General features: G+C 42.4%; 1 protein-coding gene across 5 annotated transcripts; it reads left to right on the top strand.

Annotated features, from left to right (window-relative positions):
• The first annotated feature begins 18 nt into the window (after positions 1-18).
• PTGR1 (prostaglandin reductase 1) lies at positions 19-18,812 on the top strand. Of its 5 annotated transcripts, XM_064641960.1 has the most exons (11): positions 19-136; positions 7,313-7,419; positions 9,313-9,358; positions 10,052-10,111; positions 11,295-11,462; positions 13,255-13,372; positions 13,661-13,816; positions 15,365-15,470; positions 16,497-16,615; positions 17,542-17,654; positions 18,316-18,812. In XM_064641960.1, the coding sequence occupies exons 2-10, from the start codon at positions 7,314-7,316 to the stop codon at positions 17,650-17,652; spliced, it is 990 nt and encodes a 329-aa protein (XP_064498030.1). In that variant the 5' UTR covers positions 19-136; position 7,313; the 3' UTR covers positions 17,653-17,654; positions 18,316-18,812. The 5 variants fall into 5 exon arrangements, with proteins under 5 accessions (XP_064498030.1, XP_064498031.1, XP_064498029.1 ...); XM_064641959.1 differs by having other exon boundaries at positions 54-77; positions 17,542-18,812; XM_064641958.1 differs by lacking the exon at positions 19-136 and adding an exon at positions 6,546-6,668 and having other exon boundaries at positions 17,542-18,812.
• Positions 18,813-20,247: the final 1,435 nt, after the last annotated feature.

Raw genomic sequence — 20,247 nt, forward strand, 5'->3', positions numbered from 1 at the left:
TGGCGGCCGCCCCCTCACGGGCTGCCGCGCCCCGCCTCCCGGCGGCTGGCACGGGGTGTGATCTCGGCTCCTGCTGGGTGAGGGGCGAGCGCTCCCGTACTGTGGTCTGAAGGGTGGGCGAGCACCCCCAGGGCAGGTGGGCACGGCCGAGAAGGGGCCCCTCGGGCTCTCGCGGGGACGGGAGCTGGGAAATGGCGGCTCTGGTCGGTGAGGGAGGGCGGTGCGGCCCTGCGGGCGCCGCGGGCGATGGGGCAGGGCGAGAGGACACTTGGGCGTTCATGTGGGGTTCTGTGGCGGGGCTGAGGAGCTGGAGTGCAGCAGCTCCAGGCTGCGGCGGGAAGTGTCTTTGTACCGCCCTGAAATCGTATTAAAATGAAGGAAGTGCGGTTCTATACTTATTGCATACGTTCCTACTACAGCGCTTCCCCACCCCATTCTCCCCCTACCTGCCAAGAAAAGAAAAAAGCCATCTATGCCTGTTTAACTCTACTGCTGTGATATAAACAGGCGCTTCCATTCAAGCAGAGGAAGGAGAACTTGTTCAAAATTTGTGTGTGTGTGTCACTGGAAGAACAGGGGTTGTCTAACTATTTATTGCCGCATTGGTCACAGCGGGCAAGCAAAGTCGGCTGGATGCATTTGCTCTTTCCTGACCTTCCTGTAGCTGTGCTGTATAAATAGACCAGGATTTTGCAGGTGAGCTCCAATGTTGTACTATCAGCTGGATAGTGACCATTGACCACTGAGATCTGCTGTAAAACTTACTGTCCTGAACTACTGAGTTTGATGTTATTTTAATAATTTTAAATAATTCAGACTGAAGGGCTACATTACAGAGAAATAAAATCATGTATTTGCTCATGTCAGGAATTACCTTGGATGCTGCTGTTTAAGGCATTACTGAGACAGCACTGCTGCTGGAGGTACTGCAGCCAGAAGAACTTGATGATCTCTTATCAGCTGTTACTTTGCTAACATCTGAACACCATACTGAGAAAAATTATTGTGAAGTATGGAGATGAATCAGATTGATGCTGTGTAACTATACAGCCGCATCAAATGTCACGTTTTATTTGGTGGGTTGAAAATGTTCCCAAATGATTTTTGAATCATTTTTAATTGACAAAAAATCTGCTGTCTGTGGCAAATGTGCTTGCATGTTTCTTGCCTGAAGGAGAGGCCCTAATTTGTTTCTGTTAGAGGTGGCTGGTTGGGCTACACTGTATCATGTACTTACAAAAATAAAACACTTTCCCAATTCTTAAAATATTCATATCACAAACTGCTGAAGCTATACTATATTTTTACCTTTGTAGAATACCTACTTGTGACTTCAGAGCTAGGAAGGATCTGCTGTACACTTGGTACAATGCACATTATCAGAGAATCATAAAATTATTTGGGTTGGAAGGGACCTGAAAGATCATCTAGTTCCAACCCTCCTGCCATGGTCAGGGTGGAATACAAGAGTAAAGTATCATGCTCCGCTTATGTGTGCTGCAGCAGCAGGGAGGTTCCTCAGGCCCCATTTTCCACATGCTGTGCTGATCACTTCTCTGTGCTGCCACTTTTCCACTCCAACTCCTTTGACTCTCCTTGACATCCCTCTTTTTTTTTTTCCTCATGTCCTTTTAATTTTTCATTTACCAATCTCAGTCTCCTTAATATTGCAGATTTCTTGGAGTGGTAACAGATAACAAATATGTCTTGTGTATGCTAGGTGGGCTGGAGCAGCAAGTTTCTGTCTTGAGGGAGAAGTTGGTTGTGCATGTTACAAGCAGGAACTTGTTCAAGGATCAATCTGCCCTTCCAATATTACAGAAATTCAGGAGGGACCCTCAGAGGGATCGCTGATGCTTGAAAGCATGTTTGTTTCTTCCCTTCTGACTGCACTTATTACACAACACTTCAAGAGATGCTTATGCTGCAAAGGGGTGTTGTTGCAAATTCAAGAAGCAAAAGTGTGCTGCAGTATGTCTCTACTGCTTTGATGAAATTTTACATATACTGATGTTGCAACATGTGTTTGGTCTTTATCAACATTTAAGCAAGGGAGAAGTAAAAAGAGTACTTGAAAGAATCTTATGAGTGCTGTGCAGTGACCAGGGAAGCACAGCTGGCCCTTCAAGAAGCTTCAGCTTGATTTGTTAGCTCACATCTCCTGCAGTGTCCCACAGAATCAAAGAATTGCTAAAATTGAAAAAGAGCTTTAGGATCCAGTCCAGTTGTCAACCCAGCACAACCACTATGTTCACAAGTAAACCATGTCCTCAACTGCCATATACACATGTTTTTTGAACACTTCCAGGGATGATGATTCCACCACTTCCCTGAGCAGCCTATTTCAATGCTTTACAACCCTTTCTGTGAAAAATACTTTCATGGTATCTGATCTAAGCCTCCCCTGGCACAGCTTGAGGCCATTTCCTCTACTCCTGTCCTGTCACTTGTTACCTGGGAGAAGAGGTTAATCCCCACCTGGCTACAGTCTCCTTTCAGGTAGTTGTAGAGAGCGATAAGGTCTCCCTTGAGCCTCCTTTTCTCCAGGCTGAGCAACCCCAGCTCCCTCAGCTGCTTCTCATATGACTTACTCTCCAGACTCTTCACCAGCTCCATTGTCGTTCCCTGGACTTGCTCCAGCACCTCAGTGTCTTTGTTGAAGTGATGGGCCCAGAACTGGACACAGGATTTGAGGTGCAGCCTCACCAGTGCAGGTGAATGATCATTTCCCAAAGTCCTGCTGGCCATACTGTATTGCTTGTATTTCTGATCCAGGCCAGGATGCCATTGGCCTTCTTGGCCACCTGGGCACACTGCTGGCTCATGTTCAACTGCTGTCAACCAGCACTCCCAGGTCCTTTTCTGTTGGGCAGCTTTCCAGACACTCTTCCTCACCCAGCCTGTAGCGCTGCCTGGGGCTGTTGTGACCCCCCTGGCAGGACCCAGCACTTGGCCTTGTAGAACCTCATACAATTAGCCTTGGCCCATCTATCCAGCCTGTCCAGACCCCTCTGCAGAGCTTTTCTACTCTCCAGCAAATCAACTCCCATCCAACTTGGTGTCATCTGCAAACTTGCTGGTAGTGGACTCAATCCCATCTTCCTTCCTATCTGTGGTCTTGCTTCTTTTTTCTTATAGTTCTAAAGAGTCTCACTATATGTGCAATTTCTGAGAGCTGAAGGACAGCAGACCTGTTTTAGTGAAGGTATTGCTTTCCTTCTCACCACCCCATATGAACTTGCTCTTTTGAACCTCTGTTGGAATTACAACCTTGTAACAAAGTGCAGCGTGGCCAAGTCTTGTAGCAGAGCAATGACTACTCACCTGCAATCTTTGACCTTCTTTCAGGACCTAATAGTATTGCGTAAGGAAGTGAAGTTGCAGCTTTATCGTTTCATAATACAGTGTCATGCTTGCTTAGAAGTACAGTCTCTGCCAAAAGTAACATGGGAGTGGTTTGCCTTTACTTTGTTTTTACAACAGGAAAAAAAATTTTGAGAAAGCATTGTAATAGCTAAGCCAGAGGAGAGGAACAGGTGATTTTTGCTAAAACTTGTAGGTACATATGATTTGAAGCCATGATCACTCGCAGGTAATTGGTAATCCTGTATGTGGATGGGATCCTGAGGTAGCCTCTGTATTATTACTCCCTTGGCAGTCTCTACTGCCAAGAAGTCCTTTTATGTTTGTTTGGTTGGGGTGGGAGGGAAGGTGGTTGTTTTCTAAGGTATTTGGCAAGTCCTTCATGCTGGTGCCTGGCAGATTGCTTTGAAATGCTGCAGAAGACATAAATTGAATCTAGGGAAGAGACTAGATGAGATGATGATTACCTGAAAAACTGGTGTTGTAGTGATGGTGGGGTTTTCCTCAGCAATGATCTACAAACCAACTGTGTCTGAGGGATACACTTTACTCAGCTTTTAATCATACCCTTTACTTCCAATGTAGATGTGAGCATAGGTGTTCCTGCTTCAGAATAGAGATAAAAGGAAAAGGAAAAGTACCACAGTCATATCTGCAAATTATGACTGTCAGGAAAATGAACTGTTAAGCTAACCCCAGATTTGAATTGAACTTATTTGTAACTGACAGGCTGCTAAAGCGATTTTGTCCTCAAGGTTAGATTTGGGCAAGTCCAGGCTAGGAATAATAGCTGGGATTACCTAAGAAAGATAAGATTTTCTGGTTTGACTCATGCTGCCTCGAGAGCTTTACTGCTTTTCCACTTGAATGTGAATATTCCCAGATTTCAGGTATCACCATCAGCTCCTCAGCCTCCAGTCAACCTATCTCCATTTTTTCAGACTTGCCTGTCTCTTTTATTCCTGATCTTCTTTTCCGGTTGCTAGTATGTAGTATGGGATTCCAGTTTTCACCTCTTCCTTCTTCTCTCCCCTTTTACCCTGAACTGTGAACCTTCTTACTCATGCTGACTTTGGAGACTGAGCTGTGACATCCTGCACGAAGTGCTTTGCTCAGCTACAGCTTGCAGCAACTGCAGTGTCTGAACACAGATAGGATCTTTGCTTTCTTATGTATTTGATTAGTGCAAAGAGACAAGATTTCCCATTCCATTACCTCTTTTCTAGGTGTTCTTTATTGTTTTATAACTTGATGGTCTAGATGAGGGGACAAGGAGGATTTGAAGGACATTAGAATAAATGCTATCTTGGACTTCAATTTCAGTAAAAGCTTTAGTGGTTCTTTTGTAAGAAAATCAAGCAGAAATGCATCACCTTATTTTTAAATAGTCTTTTTATCACTGTCATGGCCTCTTCTTTTTGAAGTTTTTATTATAGCAGCCTCTTTGCTGTAATAATGGTCTGTGAAGCAGTTTATACAGAAAACACACAAAAGAAATGTATTATCCAAACCCACTGACACTGCAAACAAAGTAGTTTTACGGTTTACAAGGGCAGGTTACTGCTTTAGGAGCTGAGATGGATCACATACTTAGTTCAGTAAAACTTAAAATGGAACCCCGAAAATGTTGCATCACTGCTATTTATCCTTTGGAGTATGCTTAAGCATCCTTTGGTATGCTTAAGAAAAGTAGTCCTTACCACTTCTTATTATTTTATATCTAAACAGACAAAATAATCTTGGTTTGTTAACCTGGAAATTGGTTTGTGAATCCATTCATTAAGCATGTATCTGTGTTCTGTTTTCTGGATTTTTGGTTTTGGTTTGGCTTTTTGTTTTACAACCTACAGAAAACACTCCTAGTCTTGAAGTGGCTATAATGATGTGATTTCAGCAGGAAGAGGGAAGTGGGCAGCAGAAAATTTCTCCTGTTTCCAAAATTAGGCCTAAATGTAATAAAAATGGTTCTGTGAAATTAATCTTTCAGTATTGTTTGTAGGCAGGATCGTTGCTCTGCTGAAAAACTAGAAATTTTTGATAGGAGTGTGAAGATTGGTGTGAAAGGGAGGTCAAAGAGTGGAACCATCAAAAGAAACAGTTGAAGGAAGACAGAAATGGCCTGTACTGATGGCACCTAGGATTGCAGATCATCATAATTACATGATTAGTGTTGGAGGGGGGCACATAGGGAAAACAAAGGACAACTTCAAAGAGGTATCAGGTTCCTGTACTCAACATGAAGACTCGAGCTATTAAGAGGTGCTGGTGGGAATGTAAAGAGCAGGGCTGGAGCCTTGAGGCACACAGACAGAAGAGACAAAAAGCAGGGAGTCAATAGTGATGAGTCACAAACGTGGGACACGCTGGGAGACACTTCCCGGGGGGTACAAATGGCACATCAGCAAATAACTGCCAGCCTAGCCAGCATCCCTTTGTCCCTGGTCATTCCTGGATGGAGCACACTGCTGGGACAAACCCCTCTCGGTGCCTGTGGGTGTAAACGAGTGAGTGGGATGAGTTTTGTTACTCTGAACTCACCTTTCGCTCCTGGAAGCCCGTTTGCTGGCTTTGCTTTGTTCTTGCTACAGTTTTACGATATCTTTTATTACAGCTAAGCACTGGACAAAGTTTTCTCCGATGCTACATGCCTCATTGCAACATAGTTGAGGCAAAATGACAAAGCTTGCTAGTGTTTCTTAAGATGGCTCGGCAACAGTGAGGCTTAGGCACAAATGCTCTGATCCTTCGGGGCGTGCGCTGGGAACATGAGGATGTCAGAGCACACCCCATGAAGTGACAAATGTATGGATCATTTGCTATGCTAAATGATGAACTGAACAAGGAATTTGACATTTTTTAATTAGATATTTTTCCCCAGAAACTCTTGCGAGTTCTAGGGCTGGACTGGTAAAAAGTCATTTGAAGAAATTCCCGTGCTGTGGGATAGGTCTCCAGACTGCAGGTTTTTGTGGTTTCTAGAACCATGGGGTTTGTGCATTTAGCTTCGTGTGTTGCGTAACGTGCCTGTGCAACTGGCGGGGTGCTGAATTGGGGGTTTTGGAGGAACGATATCAAATCTTAGTAGGAGAAAGGTGACTCACCGTGGGTGTGTGCTATGCTATGTGTACTGAGGGTTTTCACTTCATGCTGGGGAAGTGTATTGAGGGCGGTACCAGCCCTGTCTATAAAAGCCTACATTTTCACCTTTGAAAGTGTGTGTGACTGAAGGAGCCCAGCCCCTGGCTGAGTCGGGTGCAGAAGGTTCTTGTGGCAGCAGAAGAGAGTTTTCCACCTGCCTGCTCTAAGTATAACTTCTCTTTCTTGTTGGTGCAGTTGTGTATAAGAAGGGCAAAGGGGCTGTGAGGTTAGAATTAATGCAAGTCATTTTTTTGTTCCTGTCTTGTGTGGAAAACGCTGGTGACAATGTGCTCCCAGTTCCAAGCCCTGAGCTTGGCAACTGGAGAAGTATTTTCTTTCAATATAATGAGTGTCACAGAAAGAAGTGGTGCTTACCTTTGTTTTTCTCAATTGTACTTTGGTTCAAGTTTGTAAAAGTTTAGGTTCATTACTCATCCCAAATAATCAGGGATTTTTCCTTACGGTATTTTTTTTCTTATTAAACTAGTAGATTTTCTTCCTTCAATATCCTTAAGGTGGGAGTCATGCAACATGCCAGGGCTGCCTTCCCACTCCAGGGCTTGCTGCCCTGGAGCAGGCAGGAAGGTCCAACAAGCACAGAAAGCTCTGGGTTGCTAAGGCAATGCGGGCCTTTTCAGATGTTTTCTTGATCTAGTGATATTGCCACAAGAACAAGCAAAGGCTTTTTTGTGTTATGGCACATTATCGAGATAACTGTTCTGCCTCATGAAGTATAAACCAGCCCCCATGAGCAGCCCAGTACCGTTGGGCATCCTTTTGACAGGTCCTCTTTTGGTTGTTTGTTGTGCAGGATGGTGACTGCCAAGGCGTGGGTTCTGAAGAAGCATTTTGAAGGTTTCCCCAAAACCAGTGACTTTGACTTGAAAGAGGTAAAGCTGCCAAATCTGAAGGATGGAGGTGAGTGGAGTGCTACCTGTTATTAATTTTTATGGAGGTTATCTGATTGCTGATGTATGGCTGCGCATCTTAGAACTGTCTGCATGTTTCTCTGGCTTATATTTTCAAAAATGCGGTGACACGGCTTGGGCAAGCCGTGCACCTTAAGAGAGAAGGACAATTGCTGAAGGACAAGTATGCTGATGGGTTTGGTGGTTTTTAAGTCATGTTGCCTTCTGATAATACCCTTACAAACAATGGCTGAGCACTTCTAACTCCAGGACTCAGCAGCTGGGCCATGCCTTTCACAGTTTCAAGCTGCCTAATTCCACTTGGTGCCTGATGACAAAGGCACTCGAACACATTTGCAAATAAAGCTTACTGGAGAAATTGCCGAAGTGATACAGCCTTGAAACCCGCAGCCACACGGAAAACAGAATTTGTTTCATTTAGAAATAGAGAAGGTGATTATGACACAGAGGAAATGAGATAACTGTTGTAAAATCCAAACATGCTTTACTACTGAAAGGCTTTTATCTACATTATTTTGGAAAAACATGGAAAAGGCGACATCTAGGAGTATGTGTTCAGTGGAGTTTTTTATGCTGTTAGGGAAAATACTGATAATAGTGCTGGGGGGAGAGCAGAGAGACTGTGCACTGACAATGAGCCTGCAGCAGGGAGACCTCAAGGCTGGAGTGGGTAAAGGTTAGTTTTTTATTTTAAGAAGGAACACTGCAAGACTTCTGCCTCCATTCAACTTTTTTTTTTTTTGCCAGTCCTTAGATTTTTTTTGCCTAGTCCTTAGTCCTGTTAGATTTGATCTGTTGTAACAACAAGAGAGAGTGAATATAAACAGTAAAAAATGGACAGTTTTTATTCCTGTCTGTTTTGAAAAGGGTAAGGAATATGTTAACTTATTATATACAAGAGCTGTTGATAAAACAATGAACTTTGATGTGTCGTTTCTCATGGACATCTGCATCAACCATGCTGTCTTGAGCCTCATCCCACTCCTTGTCCTTTACAAAATTTACTCCACTTTAGAAGGTTCATGAAAGAAATTGCATTAAAGTATTGCATTATGTTTGCAACTTAAATGTTTGAAAACCTATTTCTTCTTACATACGCAGACACACTTAAAAATTTCATGTCTGTGAGTACTTAAGAACATGGAGTAATTTTTTTGTTCCCAGTTCAATCCTTACAGCAAAAAGAGGCATAACTTCATACTGCAGTAACACTTTTAAAGAAGGTGGCCTTCCCTGTTATGTTACATGGCCTTCCTGCTCTCTCTTGAGTAATGGGAAGATATTTCTATCTGAATATATTTCTAGCTTGTACTAGACAGACTACTGCAGCACAGGCAATGAAAAGTATTAGTAGGTGGAGATGAACAGCTAGAACTCCTGTGTGAATGAGAATTTAAATATGTTTAATGGTATATTTTCCGGGAACTAGTGTCATTAGAGACAGCGAGGTGGATTAAGCTACTTTAAAAAGATAAACTAATGCTTTCTGTTTAAGGCAGCCAAGTAGTGTTTGTATTTGACCTGTGCCAGGGTTTCTTACCACCCTCCGGTGGCTGTATCATAAGATGCCTTTTTACATATGGGTCAAAAATAAATTAGAGTTCTGGCCACTTGACCTTTCTATAGAGAGAGGAGGCAGATGCAAAAAAGCATGAAAATAAGACAATTTCTTAGATACACTACAGAAAATGTTTTTTATAACAGCACATCCATAATCAAAACTAATGACCGTAGTAGTCATTTCTGGTAGGTTTTCCCTAAAGGGTGGGGGATGCTTTTGAGCATCAAGAACTCCTATCAATTTAGCTGAAAGACTGACTTATGGAAACTATGCTTTACTGCACTGCTAATGTCCAGGAATTTGTTTTGTCTTTCGTTGCAGAGTTGCTGCTTGAATCGGTGTTTCTCAGTGTTGATCCTTACATGAGGTATATATTTTTCTTCTTTATGACTTGCTGGCTAGGACACCAAGTCCTAGCCACTTAAACCTCAAAAGAACACGTGCTGAGAGTGCCCCTTGTTGTCAGAGTCCCAATGCCTTTGTCTGCTTTTCATAAAAAGTGTGTAAATTACAAGACTCAAAATATGGAGCTGTGCCAAATTTAGCTAGACACTGGGATAATTTTTCTTTGAATCTGCTGTTTTTCCTTGTTGTGTGTTCCACTGGAGTGCAACAGGCTCAAATGAGACTGCAGCCCTGTAGCAGTACCTGCTTCATTTATCTTAGCAACCTTTTACTTAATAGTACAAATTCTAAGTCAGACTTTACTGATAGACCCATGTTAATAGGAGGCAGTTAAAGCTCAGGGAACCTAGGTAGTTTTAAAGAGGATGCTGGTGGATGCAGGTGTCAGTTCTCTGAGTCTTAGGCTTCTTGTGGTGGTGGACCATGCTGGGAAGATTAATGATATGTGTCCCCCAACACTCTCGTACTGGGGATGCTCAAGTAGCTGGCCCTGGAAAACATCCAGTTATGCCACTACAGCGACAAGCTCTTTGTGATCTGTTCAACAGCACTGCTGGTATTCTCTTTTTGGGTCAGACAGTAGCTACTACTGTCATAGTGTATCTGGAACATTATTACAATTGCTCACAGTATGCCGTGTCTGCCTCTGTTACAGAGTTTACAGTCGAACAGTGATGAAGGAAGGGGACATAATGATAGGAACACAGGTTGCCAGGTAAGATCTTCAGTTCTTGTTATCCATTCATATGGCAGATCTCAACAGGAATGTGCTGACGTTCAAGACATCTACAGTCTGTGTTACCTATTCTAGACTTGAGTCTACATACTTCTGCAACTGTATTCTTATATGTAATTGATTGGAATGTGTTTTTCCCCTAAGAACTACTTTTGCCTTTTTGGAGAGCATTTAGTCCTCTGATAAAACCTATACATTTTTTCTGGCGATAATGTTCTCAAAGGCAAATTTTACAGGTATGAAGGACCAACTATTGTATTTGCCATAGGTGTCAACTTCACATTTTAAAACCTTCTGTACTAGTAATTGCATGCCCACAATCATGCCTGCTATCTACTCCAGCTGAAAATATCTCATAGTCACTGAATATGCAGCTCCAGCCAAAGGGCTGTATAACCGTAAGTTCATCCTTTTCCCAAGCTTGTGGTAATTTAGCTACACAGATGTTTCCCTTTGTCAGCTTGTTCCTGCTGTGCTGCCTATCAGTTGCTGCTTAGGAACATCTGTGGCCTTTGACTCTTGTGTTTCTCTGCAGGAACACAGAGGCCTGGGGTAAATTAACAACCAAGTCTGCTGAACAGAAGACCAGCTGTTTCTAATAGTTCAAAGCTGCTTACCTACCCTTTTCCAACATAGTTTTCCTGTTGAGATAAGGAAGCTGAAGTTTCATTTGGTATAGAGACACTGCTAATATGAACTTCTCCCTGGTTTTAGATATTGCTTTCTATCTGGTTTCATTATCCCAAGAGGTTCCATCTTCAGGATCTTCAACTTTTAAATGGGTTGCAGGTTGTCTGAGAAGGAAACTGCTTGTTACAGCCTATCTGCAGCTCCTTGCTTTTCTATGCTTTAATGCCAGCATCCTCCTTCCTGCATTCTAATTCACAGAAGCCTAGTCTGAACTCATACCAGGTGACAGTCAAGAAAAGAGTTGGCACTCCTGGGAAAATTGGATTTGTTGTGGGCAGAGCTGAGTCTAGAATCATCTTGGCCAGTATCTCTCTGGTAATAAGAGATTGCAGCCATTTCAGGGAAGGAGCTTGACACCTACAGCATCAGCAGGTATGGGCTAAATGTCCTGATGTGAAATATTTCTTTGAAGAGCCAGTATTGATTTGTCTCTGACAGGGTATTCTTTTTTTTTTTTCTCTCTTTTAAAAAGGATTGTGGAAAGCAAGAATCCTGCTTTCACAGTGGGGGCCTTTGTTGTGGCTGACAGTGGCTGGAGAACTCATTTCATCTCTGATGGGAAAGGCCTACATGTCCTTCCTTCCAGTTGGCCAGAATCGCTCCCCAGATCTCTAGCCCTTGGAACAGTTGGCATGCCAGGGTGAGTTTTGAGATGAAAAGGCAACTATCATCTGGATTTTACTGTGCAGAATGTTTCTGCCTATCTGTGTGACCCTTGTCTTTTCTACAAGCATGTTGCCTGTTCACTCTGGTAAGAAACATGTGCTTCTGGATGCCCTTACCCAGAGGACAAGAGGTTTGTCCCATTCTCTAGATTAGAGGAGATTTGCCTTGGAGATTATGGTGCCTCTCTTTGAGGAGCTATGATAAAGAAGAAGGAGGATCCAGGAAGGGCTGTAAAGAATCCATTTCAGTCTGTGTTAACCTTAGTGGAAAGTCTCAAACTTCACTGACACCTGGACTAGTCTGCTTTTCCTGACTGGGCTCTTCCACTATCACCATATTTCCAGAACTACCCCCAAAAATGCAAAAGATCACTGTCATATCATACAGCAAAATAGACGTCCTTTAACTTGCACTGGAGCAGAAAACTCCTCTGCCTTGGAATCTATATTCATTACTGCAGTCTCAGTCATCCTCTTGCATTTCTTGACTCATTCTCTGTAGTTTTTATGGGAGATCAGGACTTGGTCAGTCCTATTCACATGGGAGGCTTTCAAAAGGATTGTAAAATTGTGTGTGATGGAGAACTTCTCAGATTTCATTTTAACATCAATCATGATGTTTTTCCTGATGGTTGGTTCAGTTCCCACTTTCAGCCAGACCAAGTGTGAAGCTCTCAGCTTGAATTTAGAAATTAGAAGAAGAGTTTTCTGAGATTCTGGGCCAGTTGATGGGCTAAACTTAAATGTTTCCTACAGATTATTATGGCACTGATTAGGCTGCATCTCAAGTATTGTGCCCAGTTGAGCCCCTCACTCCAAGAAAGACATTGAGGTGTTAGAGCCTGTCCAGAGAACAGCAATGAAGCTGGTAAAGGGTCTAGAGAGTAATTCATATGAGAAGGAGCTGTGGGAGCTGGGGTTGTTTAGCCTGGAGAAAAGGAGGCTCAGGGGAGACCTCATTGCCCAAAAGAACAGTTTAGCAAGATGGGGGTCAGGCATCTAGTGACAGGACAAGAGGATATAGCCTCAAGCTGTGCCAGGGGAGATTCTGCCTGGACGTCAGGAAGAATTTTTTCATGGAAAAGGTTGTCAAGCATTGGAACAGGCTGCCCAGGGGAGTGATGGAGTCACCATCCCTGGAAGTGCTCAAGAAAAAACTGGACATGTCACTTAGTGCTAAGGTTAATTGACTAATTGGTCAAAAGTTGGACTTGATCTTGGAGGTCTTTTCCAACCTTAATGATTCCATTTTTCACCCAATAGCCATAGCTATGCACAGTAGTCCTCAGGAGCAGGGAGACCATCAGTTCATCAGGTTTTTGCCACCCTTTTTTTCTGCCAGCTTTGATTTGTGATGAGTATCATTTAATCTTTGCCTCAGTCTGGTAGATACCTGCTGGCTACTGACCTTTCTCTACTTTTCTCTCTCTCTTCCAGTGTATAACTGAACTGTCATCTTACAAAGTTATCTGTGTTTCTCCTTCTGGCTACTGATGACAAAGAAAGTTAATGATCTGGCTAATGATCACAAAGATTTCTGCTGCAACATTCTGTTAACACAGTAACATATCTATGTTTTTTTCTGGGATGGCTGTGAAAAAGCCACCAAAGTAAGGAGGTTGGGTTAATTTTTGTATTTCATGAAGAATGAGGAAAACTAAATCTTGTTCTGGTTGTGATGATATTGTGGTTCAATGTGGTCAAGTCCTATCACTGAGTCTGTCATCTTTTACTCCTCACTGAGCCATTCTTCCCTCTTTTTCGCAGCCTCACTGCGTATTTTGGTCTGCTGGAGGTCTGCAAGATGAAGCCAGGAGAGACGGTGCTGGTTAATGCTGCAGCTGGTGCTGTGGGCTCTGTGGTGGGGCAGCTTGCTAAAATTGGGGTGAGTGGCTTGAACCGCTCATACTTGCTCCTCAGAAGCCTCAGCTGGGAGACAGGGCAACAAGGCTATGAATGATCAGCAGGGCAACCATCCCTGAAGGCATGCCTGTACTGGGGTCTTGTGATGGAACAAGCTCCTGAAGACGTAGCAAAGCTAGTTCAATGTTTCCTAGAACTCATATGGTGACAACGGCTGTGCTTTAAGGGTGAGCTCTGCACCCAGCACTCTTTGAGTGTCAGCCTGTGTTGTCAGGGGATATTTAGAAATGTTCTTTTCCTTTCCTTGCAGGGCTGCAAAGTGGTTGGCTGTGCTGGCTCAGATGACAAGGTTGCCTATCTGAAAAAAATTGGCTTTGATGAAGCTTTTAATTACAAGACTGTTAAATCTTTGGATGAAGCACTGCGTAAAGCCTCTCCTGATGGCTACGACTGTTTCTTTGATAATGTGAGTTCAGAGAGAAGGCCTTGCCCTGAGCAGTTCTCATTTTCCTTAAATTATAGCAGAATCTCAATATTGTATACATCTAATTGCAAACTACACCAGGAACTCAATACTGAGATCCATTTAATCAAGAAAAAGAACTGTCTGCTTTCCTGTTCCCTTTCCACACATATTTCTGCAGCTGAGTTGGGCAGCAACAGAAAGGAAAAGATTGAAAGGCAAAGCTGGGTTGTTGGCAGTGTTTTTGAATGGAGAGAAAGAAGTTTTACTTCACTCTTTGAAAAGTGTGGCCAATTTTGGGGAGGTAAGGGTCACAATAACATTTAACTGATGCTGAACAGAGACAGCTCCAGTCCATTCCTGGTCCACCCTGGACCACAGCCAGTTCTCTGCTATTGCAGAAGAGGAGTGAGTGTAGATTGCTCCATGTTACATGGTCACGGGGGCTGCACTGGTGCCTGTAAACTAAAGAATGGCAAGGCCCACTTGTAAAACTACTGGAGTGGCCCATAGAGGGTTTCTGACCTCTCCTAAGTATAGCTGGAATTAACGGGGACTGTGTACTGTTCTTGATAGGCTTTTTGAATGTGACCATCTTGTTTTGAACAGAGTTTAACAGTATGGATGCAGTTAAACCATGTCAGTTCACCTTCAAGCCAGGCAACCAGCCCTGGGTCTTTTAATTTCCTACTACAGCTAACATATGAATTATACCTGATAATATAATACCTGGGCACAAGGGTATTAGCAGATATAGTGGCCTAAAACTCCCTGGCTAGCTACCTGGTTTAAAAAAACTCATCATCACCTCTTTAGCATGTCTTTCTCTCAGCAGTCTGTCGTTCTGTATGGATTGCAACATACCTGCCTTGCCCTGGCAATTGACAGGAATGCAAAGTTCAAGGAGCAGGGTTTCAGGAGCTTCTGGTTACTTTGCCTTAGCCTTCTGAATTTCATGTCCAGTGCTGCCAGTGTCTGAAATATGTTTTATGGTCACATCCATTCCCTTCCCTCTCACTTCCAACTTCTGTGTAGAGTTCCCCCAGCAGTAAATTTTCTCACAGCTTCTCACCATTAAAAGTTTCTGTTCAAAACACATCTCTGTTTCGGAGATGAGAATCATTAAGTAAAAGCTTAACATCACCACAATGTGAAGATGTAAAAGTGCAGACTGGTGTGTGGGAAAAGCTGGTGCTTCTTAGTGCCCCTAGACACTAAGTGCCCCCCCCCTTAGTGCCTCCTTCTAAGGAGAAGGAGGGATCTATGTGCAAATCCTGCCCAACACTTCCAAACCAAGATCTATGAAGCAGATTTGGAATTAAAACTGATTTCCTATGTTCATAACTAATTTTTAGAAGAGTGAGATTGAGTCATTATAGTGTTCTCTAAGTGTAAGGGTTTCTGCAACCACCAAATCTTTGGAGTAGTGCAACTCACCTCTCCACTCCCTGATTGAACCCCTTGGTGCAATGATGCAAGGTTGGCAGATTTTGGTAATCAATACTAAACACTGGACTGTCTCTAAAGCTGCACATGCTCTCATTTTTGCAGGTGGGTGGAGAATTTGCCAGTATTGCTATCAACCAGATGAAGAAATATGGAAGGATTGCAGTCTGTGGAGCCATCTCTCTGTACAATGACTCTGTGCCTCAGAAAGGTGTGGGCCTGCTTTATTGTGTCTAAAATGATTTCCTGTTTGGTGATGGCAGAGAGACATAATAGGAGTCTTTTGAGATTTTATTATTTGTTTCCCTGTGCCATTTATGTATGTGTGTACATTCAGGTAACTAACCGCTGCTCTGGGGCAGTGGGAGCATGACCACACTCCTCGTGTGTACGTCCACTCATCCTCCTTTGTGTGCACTCACATTGGATGGAAAACATCAGCTGATTAGAAATGAAGGAGTGACTAAACTACTTTAAACAGGACTCCACAGGGCTCTAAGCAAATATAGACCAGTAGAAGGCTGGTATGGTGCATGATGTCATTTACACAGTAGTAGACAATTTTAGATGAGATAATAGATTTCCCTCAGGTTTTTAGATGATGGAGTTTTTTTCCCCATAAGGTTTCAGCTACGAGTGAAACTGCCGAGAAATGTGGCTGAGATGAATATTCACTTCCAATAACATTTAAGTTTTCCAAATTTGCCTTCCAGAAGAAATAGGAGGTCTGAATTCTCTTTGGCAGCAGACTTGCTTTGGACTCTCAGACCACTTCAAAAAAATGAAACAGGCTTTTGAGAGTGAGGACACTATCACACATTTTTGTGATTGAGGGAACTGTGTTTTAGAGTTTATAACTTAAATTTTGAGAGTTAGAAGGAGGATGAGAGCCTGGCAGGCTACCAAATAAGCTGTCAAAACAGTATTTTTGAGATGCAGCTGAAGTCCCTCAGGTGAAGCTGAGGCCAGTTTACTTCTGAATGAAGCTGTTTTCAGAAATGTTAGTGTTTAGTCCCACAGCTTTAATGATCAGGCCTGTGTTTCCTTGTTTGGCTATCTATACATGAATCCTTGGTCTTTTGTCCTGGAAATTCTGTTTGGAGAAAAAATACTTGTTCCTTCTGGCTGAAACAAAGTCATTCAGTGGTGTTTACTGCTAAAAGCCCACTTTATGCGTGGGATTTATTTTAAGTGAAATTGATATTGCAGATGGCTTTCTGGTTCCTTTCTCTTGCAGGGCCTTACGTGCAGGTCTCAATGATCCTCAAAGAGCTTCGAATGGAAGGGTTTCTTGTGACCCGCTGGAATAACCGCCGGGAGGAAGGTGTGAAGGCACTGCTAAAGTGGGTCATGGAGGTAAGGAAGGAAGAGGTAGTTTTCTGTAAGGTGTACTCACACCACAGCTTCCCTCTTTGCAAGGAGTCTCTTGTCATAGCTGTTTGGGTGAGGTCCCAGCATGGTACTTTTCTTTTCCCTGACATGATCTTTGAGCCTTTTGGGAACACTCAAACCATAGTAAACATGCCTGATCCCTTCTGCTTTGTTAAGACCAGCAGTATTAGCTTGTGGAATTAGATATATTCCAGAATACATGTAGGCTTTGAAAAAGGATGCTTCCAGAGTAATTCAAAACAGTTATCTGGTAATGAAGGTTTTCATAGTTAGGGTAATTCCTCTATTTATCATTTGGTCATTTGCAGTATGAGCAAGGATTTCCATTGTAGTGTTGTGCTGAAATTACTGGCAAGAATTAATGTTTTTATGGAATTGGGAGCTGGACTTTAAAGGGACTTAATATGGAATTTCTTATATTTTATTTTTGTAAATAGAGGCTAAGTTAGTTACTAAGTTGGTTCATGGTTGTGAGAAGTTTGTAAGTGTGAATACTAAAGGCTAAGAGGCTCTAGCTTTTACAAACATGAGGATTTGGGATGGATCAGCTTTTGATCACTTGGATTTGCAATTCTGTATTTATGTATGGGTAGAGACAGGCCTGGCTTTGGGGAAATGATCCCCTACCTATCAATTATTTGGGGACCAAGTAGCACTAAATCTATTCTGGTATGTCTAGCAGTGACTTTTTGCTCCCTGTATGACTCCAAGTAGAAGGTTTCACAACAAAAGCAGATCCTCACAGCAGCCTACCTAGTTTTGCAGAGTTAGCCTGGTGCGTGCCAGCTTGCTTGTTTCAGATGAAACATACATGCTGGATAAAATTTTGTTGCAATTCATTCAATTCTGGTGGATGAAAACTCAGCAATTTCCTTTCTTACTTTTGACAGGGAAAAGTGAAGTACCATGAACAAGTCACTGAAGGATTTGAGAACATGCCAATGGCTTTCATTGGAATGTTAAAGGGAGAAAATCTGGGAAAAGCTGTTGTAAAAGTCTGAAGGTCAGATATTCCTGGGAGACTGGTGTGGAAGAATGTGATTCTGTTAAATGCTTTTAACTCACCTGTCAAAACATATGATTAGTATGTTTCAGTCCTTCTGCTGGACGTTTGGTAATGGTAACTTCTGTTAATAATTGGGCTAATAAGTGTAAGACTATGCCAATTCATAAAGAACTTGAAAGATACCTCCCAAAACTACACAAAAAAAGAGCCTTAAAATTGCTGAACATCAGAACTGTATCAGATTTAATAGTAGCTCGAACCTTTGTTTTTCCTTACTACAAGCCTCCTCATACAATTTCCAAAGCTTTGCTAGCTGATGGCACATTTAATGTTTACCCATTGATTTGTCCAAGAACTTGACAAGAGGGATTTTTTAACCAATATCAAGAGGTGGAGAACAAGCTAAGCTAACAACACCTGGGGATACCCAGCTTCTTCTCTAGCTGTTTTTTTTTTTTTTGACCAGCCATCCCTGGTAAAGGGGGGACTGATGCCTGAGAATTTTTAGGATTTTTAGCTTTTTGTAGATTTTAGAAGTAGCTGTGTAGTAAATATAGATTTTTAGTATAATTGTATAGTCTCTCACACTTTAGAATAGTAGTTAACACTTACTAAACCCTGTTCCCCCATTTCATATTGAATTTTCTAAATTCTTTAGGCTTGTTTAGGCTCCTTTCAAGGTAGGACTGTAGTAAACACCTGTTATGTTTAAGAACATTTGCACCCCAGGCCTGAACAAGGAGATACGATCATAGTCAAAGCAACTCTCAAGCCTGGAACCTTCAAGAAGCTCCAAAGACAGTACGTGCTGTGAAGAAGAAGAAGATGAAGAAGAAAGGGGTCTTGTGACTCTGGACTCAATTCTGGAGAGGCGTGCCGGGAGGCAGATTTGGGGAGGATCTGGGGGGGTGGATAGCCCTGGGATTGGATGGATAATACCATAAAATTATAGAACCACTGGACAAAGGGCGTGCCTTTTCTGTACTCCTCATGCCAGAAGGCCTTCATTAAAGAGCTGTTCTCTGTCTTATCTACTGAATTAGGCTGCAGATTTTTCTGCTCCCGATTTTAAGGCAACAAAACTTTTATCAGACAATGTAGATATCTCAGTTATTCTGAGATTATGGAAAGCAAAAATAAAACTGTTAATGTATACTTTGCTTGTGTTATAGTTCTGCTTGTGGAATACTTTCCCTTTCACTTCCTTGTGGCTAACACAGAGGAGCTAAAATATTAAAAGCACTTATTTATCCCAGCAAATCTCAGTACAGGTGATATGGAAGGTCATTAATTTCCTTGAGAAATTTGGTCATTGGTGTCCAAGCTTAGAGTTGACCTTGCCATAGCGTTCACCCTCGCTCTCCTGGGAGGTGAGATAAATATGATGACCCAAGCTGTTTTAAATTGGTGTCCAGCACCCACATGGTGCCAAACAAAGGAGACACACAGATTAGCAACAATAAATATCTTAGATGTTTTGAAAAGGCCAGAACAAGAACCTGTAACTACAGGATACAAACAGGTATTGAAAGTGACTGTGATCCATTTTCATCACTGTGGAGGACTTCTTGGTTACTTTTAAGGTTTCATTACTGATCTGTGAAGAGGGATCTTAAACAGCTTTAATGTCTTTGCAGTGCCAGGATTAGATGCTCTGTTTGTCAGCAAGAAGAGATCATTTACTTAAGTTGTAGATTGACCAGTACTTGCCAAGTGAACTGAAAAAAACTTGTCCTGAAATACAGGTCAGGTGGCCACTGGGGAAATAATGCATCTTGGCACAAGCAGGGGACAGGTTCTGGTTGCTTGATAGTCTTTTCTGAGGAGACTGAATTGCCAGTTTGAATTGGCTCCAGTGCTGTGGTTTTACAGTGGCCTCTGGAGAAGGTCTGTGGATAATTACCACTGCACAGCATGGAAAGGGCTAAACCAGAAAAGGGAACATGTTGTCAGTAGACTTCAAACCCATTGAGTAGAGGACTGGTGTTGTTTGGTGGCTTTTCATTAAGGAATTTTCAGAGGGCTTACAAGTCCTTAAATACTGAATTGTTTTAAGTCCAGTGAATTAATGATCTTTTGTTTCAAGTACAATTGTGATTTGCAAATGAACTAAGAATAGCCACATGGAGTTCCTGTCCTTTGGTCAGAGTTGTAGAAAGATTTGTCTGTCACAATAATCCTGGCTCAGCCTGCTTTCTCCTAAAATACTGATCTGTACATTACTCATTGTGTATAGATTTCATCATGAATTGCAGTTCATTTGGCAAGGCTGTTTTACCCTCAAAATGTGTTTTTTCTGTGTAAAACCACCAGCACACTACACAACCCTGAGCCTCTGAACTTCTCTAGGGAACACAGCTATTTCCTCCTGAAAATTCAAGCTGTTACATGTGAGGAACACTGTCACCATATAAAGAATACTCCTCGTTGTCTGGCACTGTCTGGAGGTCTTGCAGTGGTTTTTCACTGTGAGCTTGGTTGTCACTGAAGTTCTAAATTTTGTGGAGTGACACTTGAATTGTTATTGAAAATAAAAGGGGAGTATTAAAAATAGGACGAAGATCTCTCTTCCCTGCTAGCCCTGTGAGTA

This window comes from Pseudopipra pipra, chromosome Z, assembly GCF_036250125.1.
Source record: "Pseudopipra pipra isolate bDixPip1 chromosome Z, bDixPip1.hap1, whole genome shotgun sequence".
NCBI classification, from domain to species: domain Eukaryota; kingdom Metazoa; phylum Chordata; class Aves; order Passeriformes; family Pipridae; genus Pseudopipra; species Pseudopipra pipra.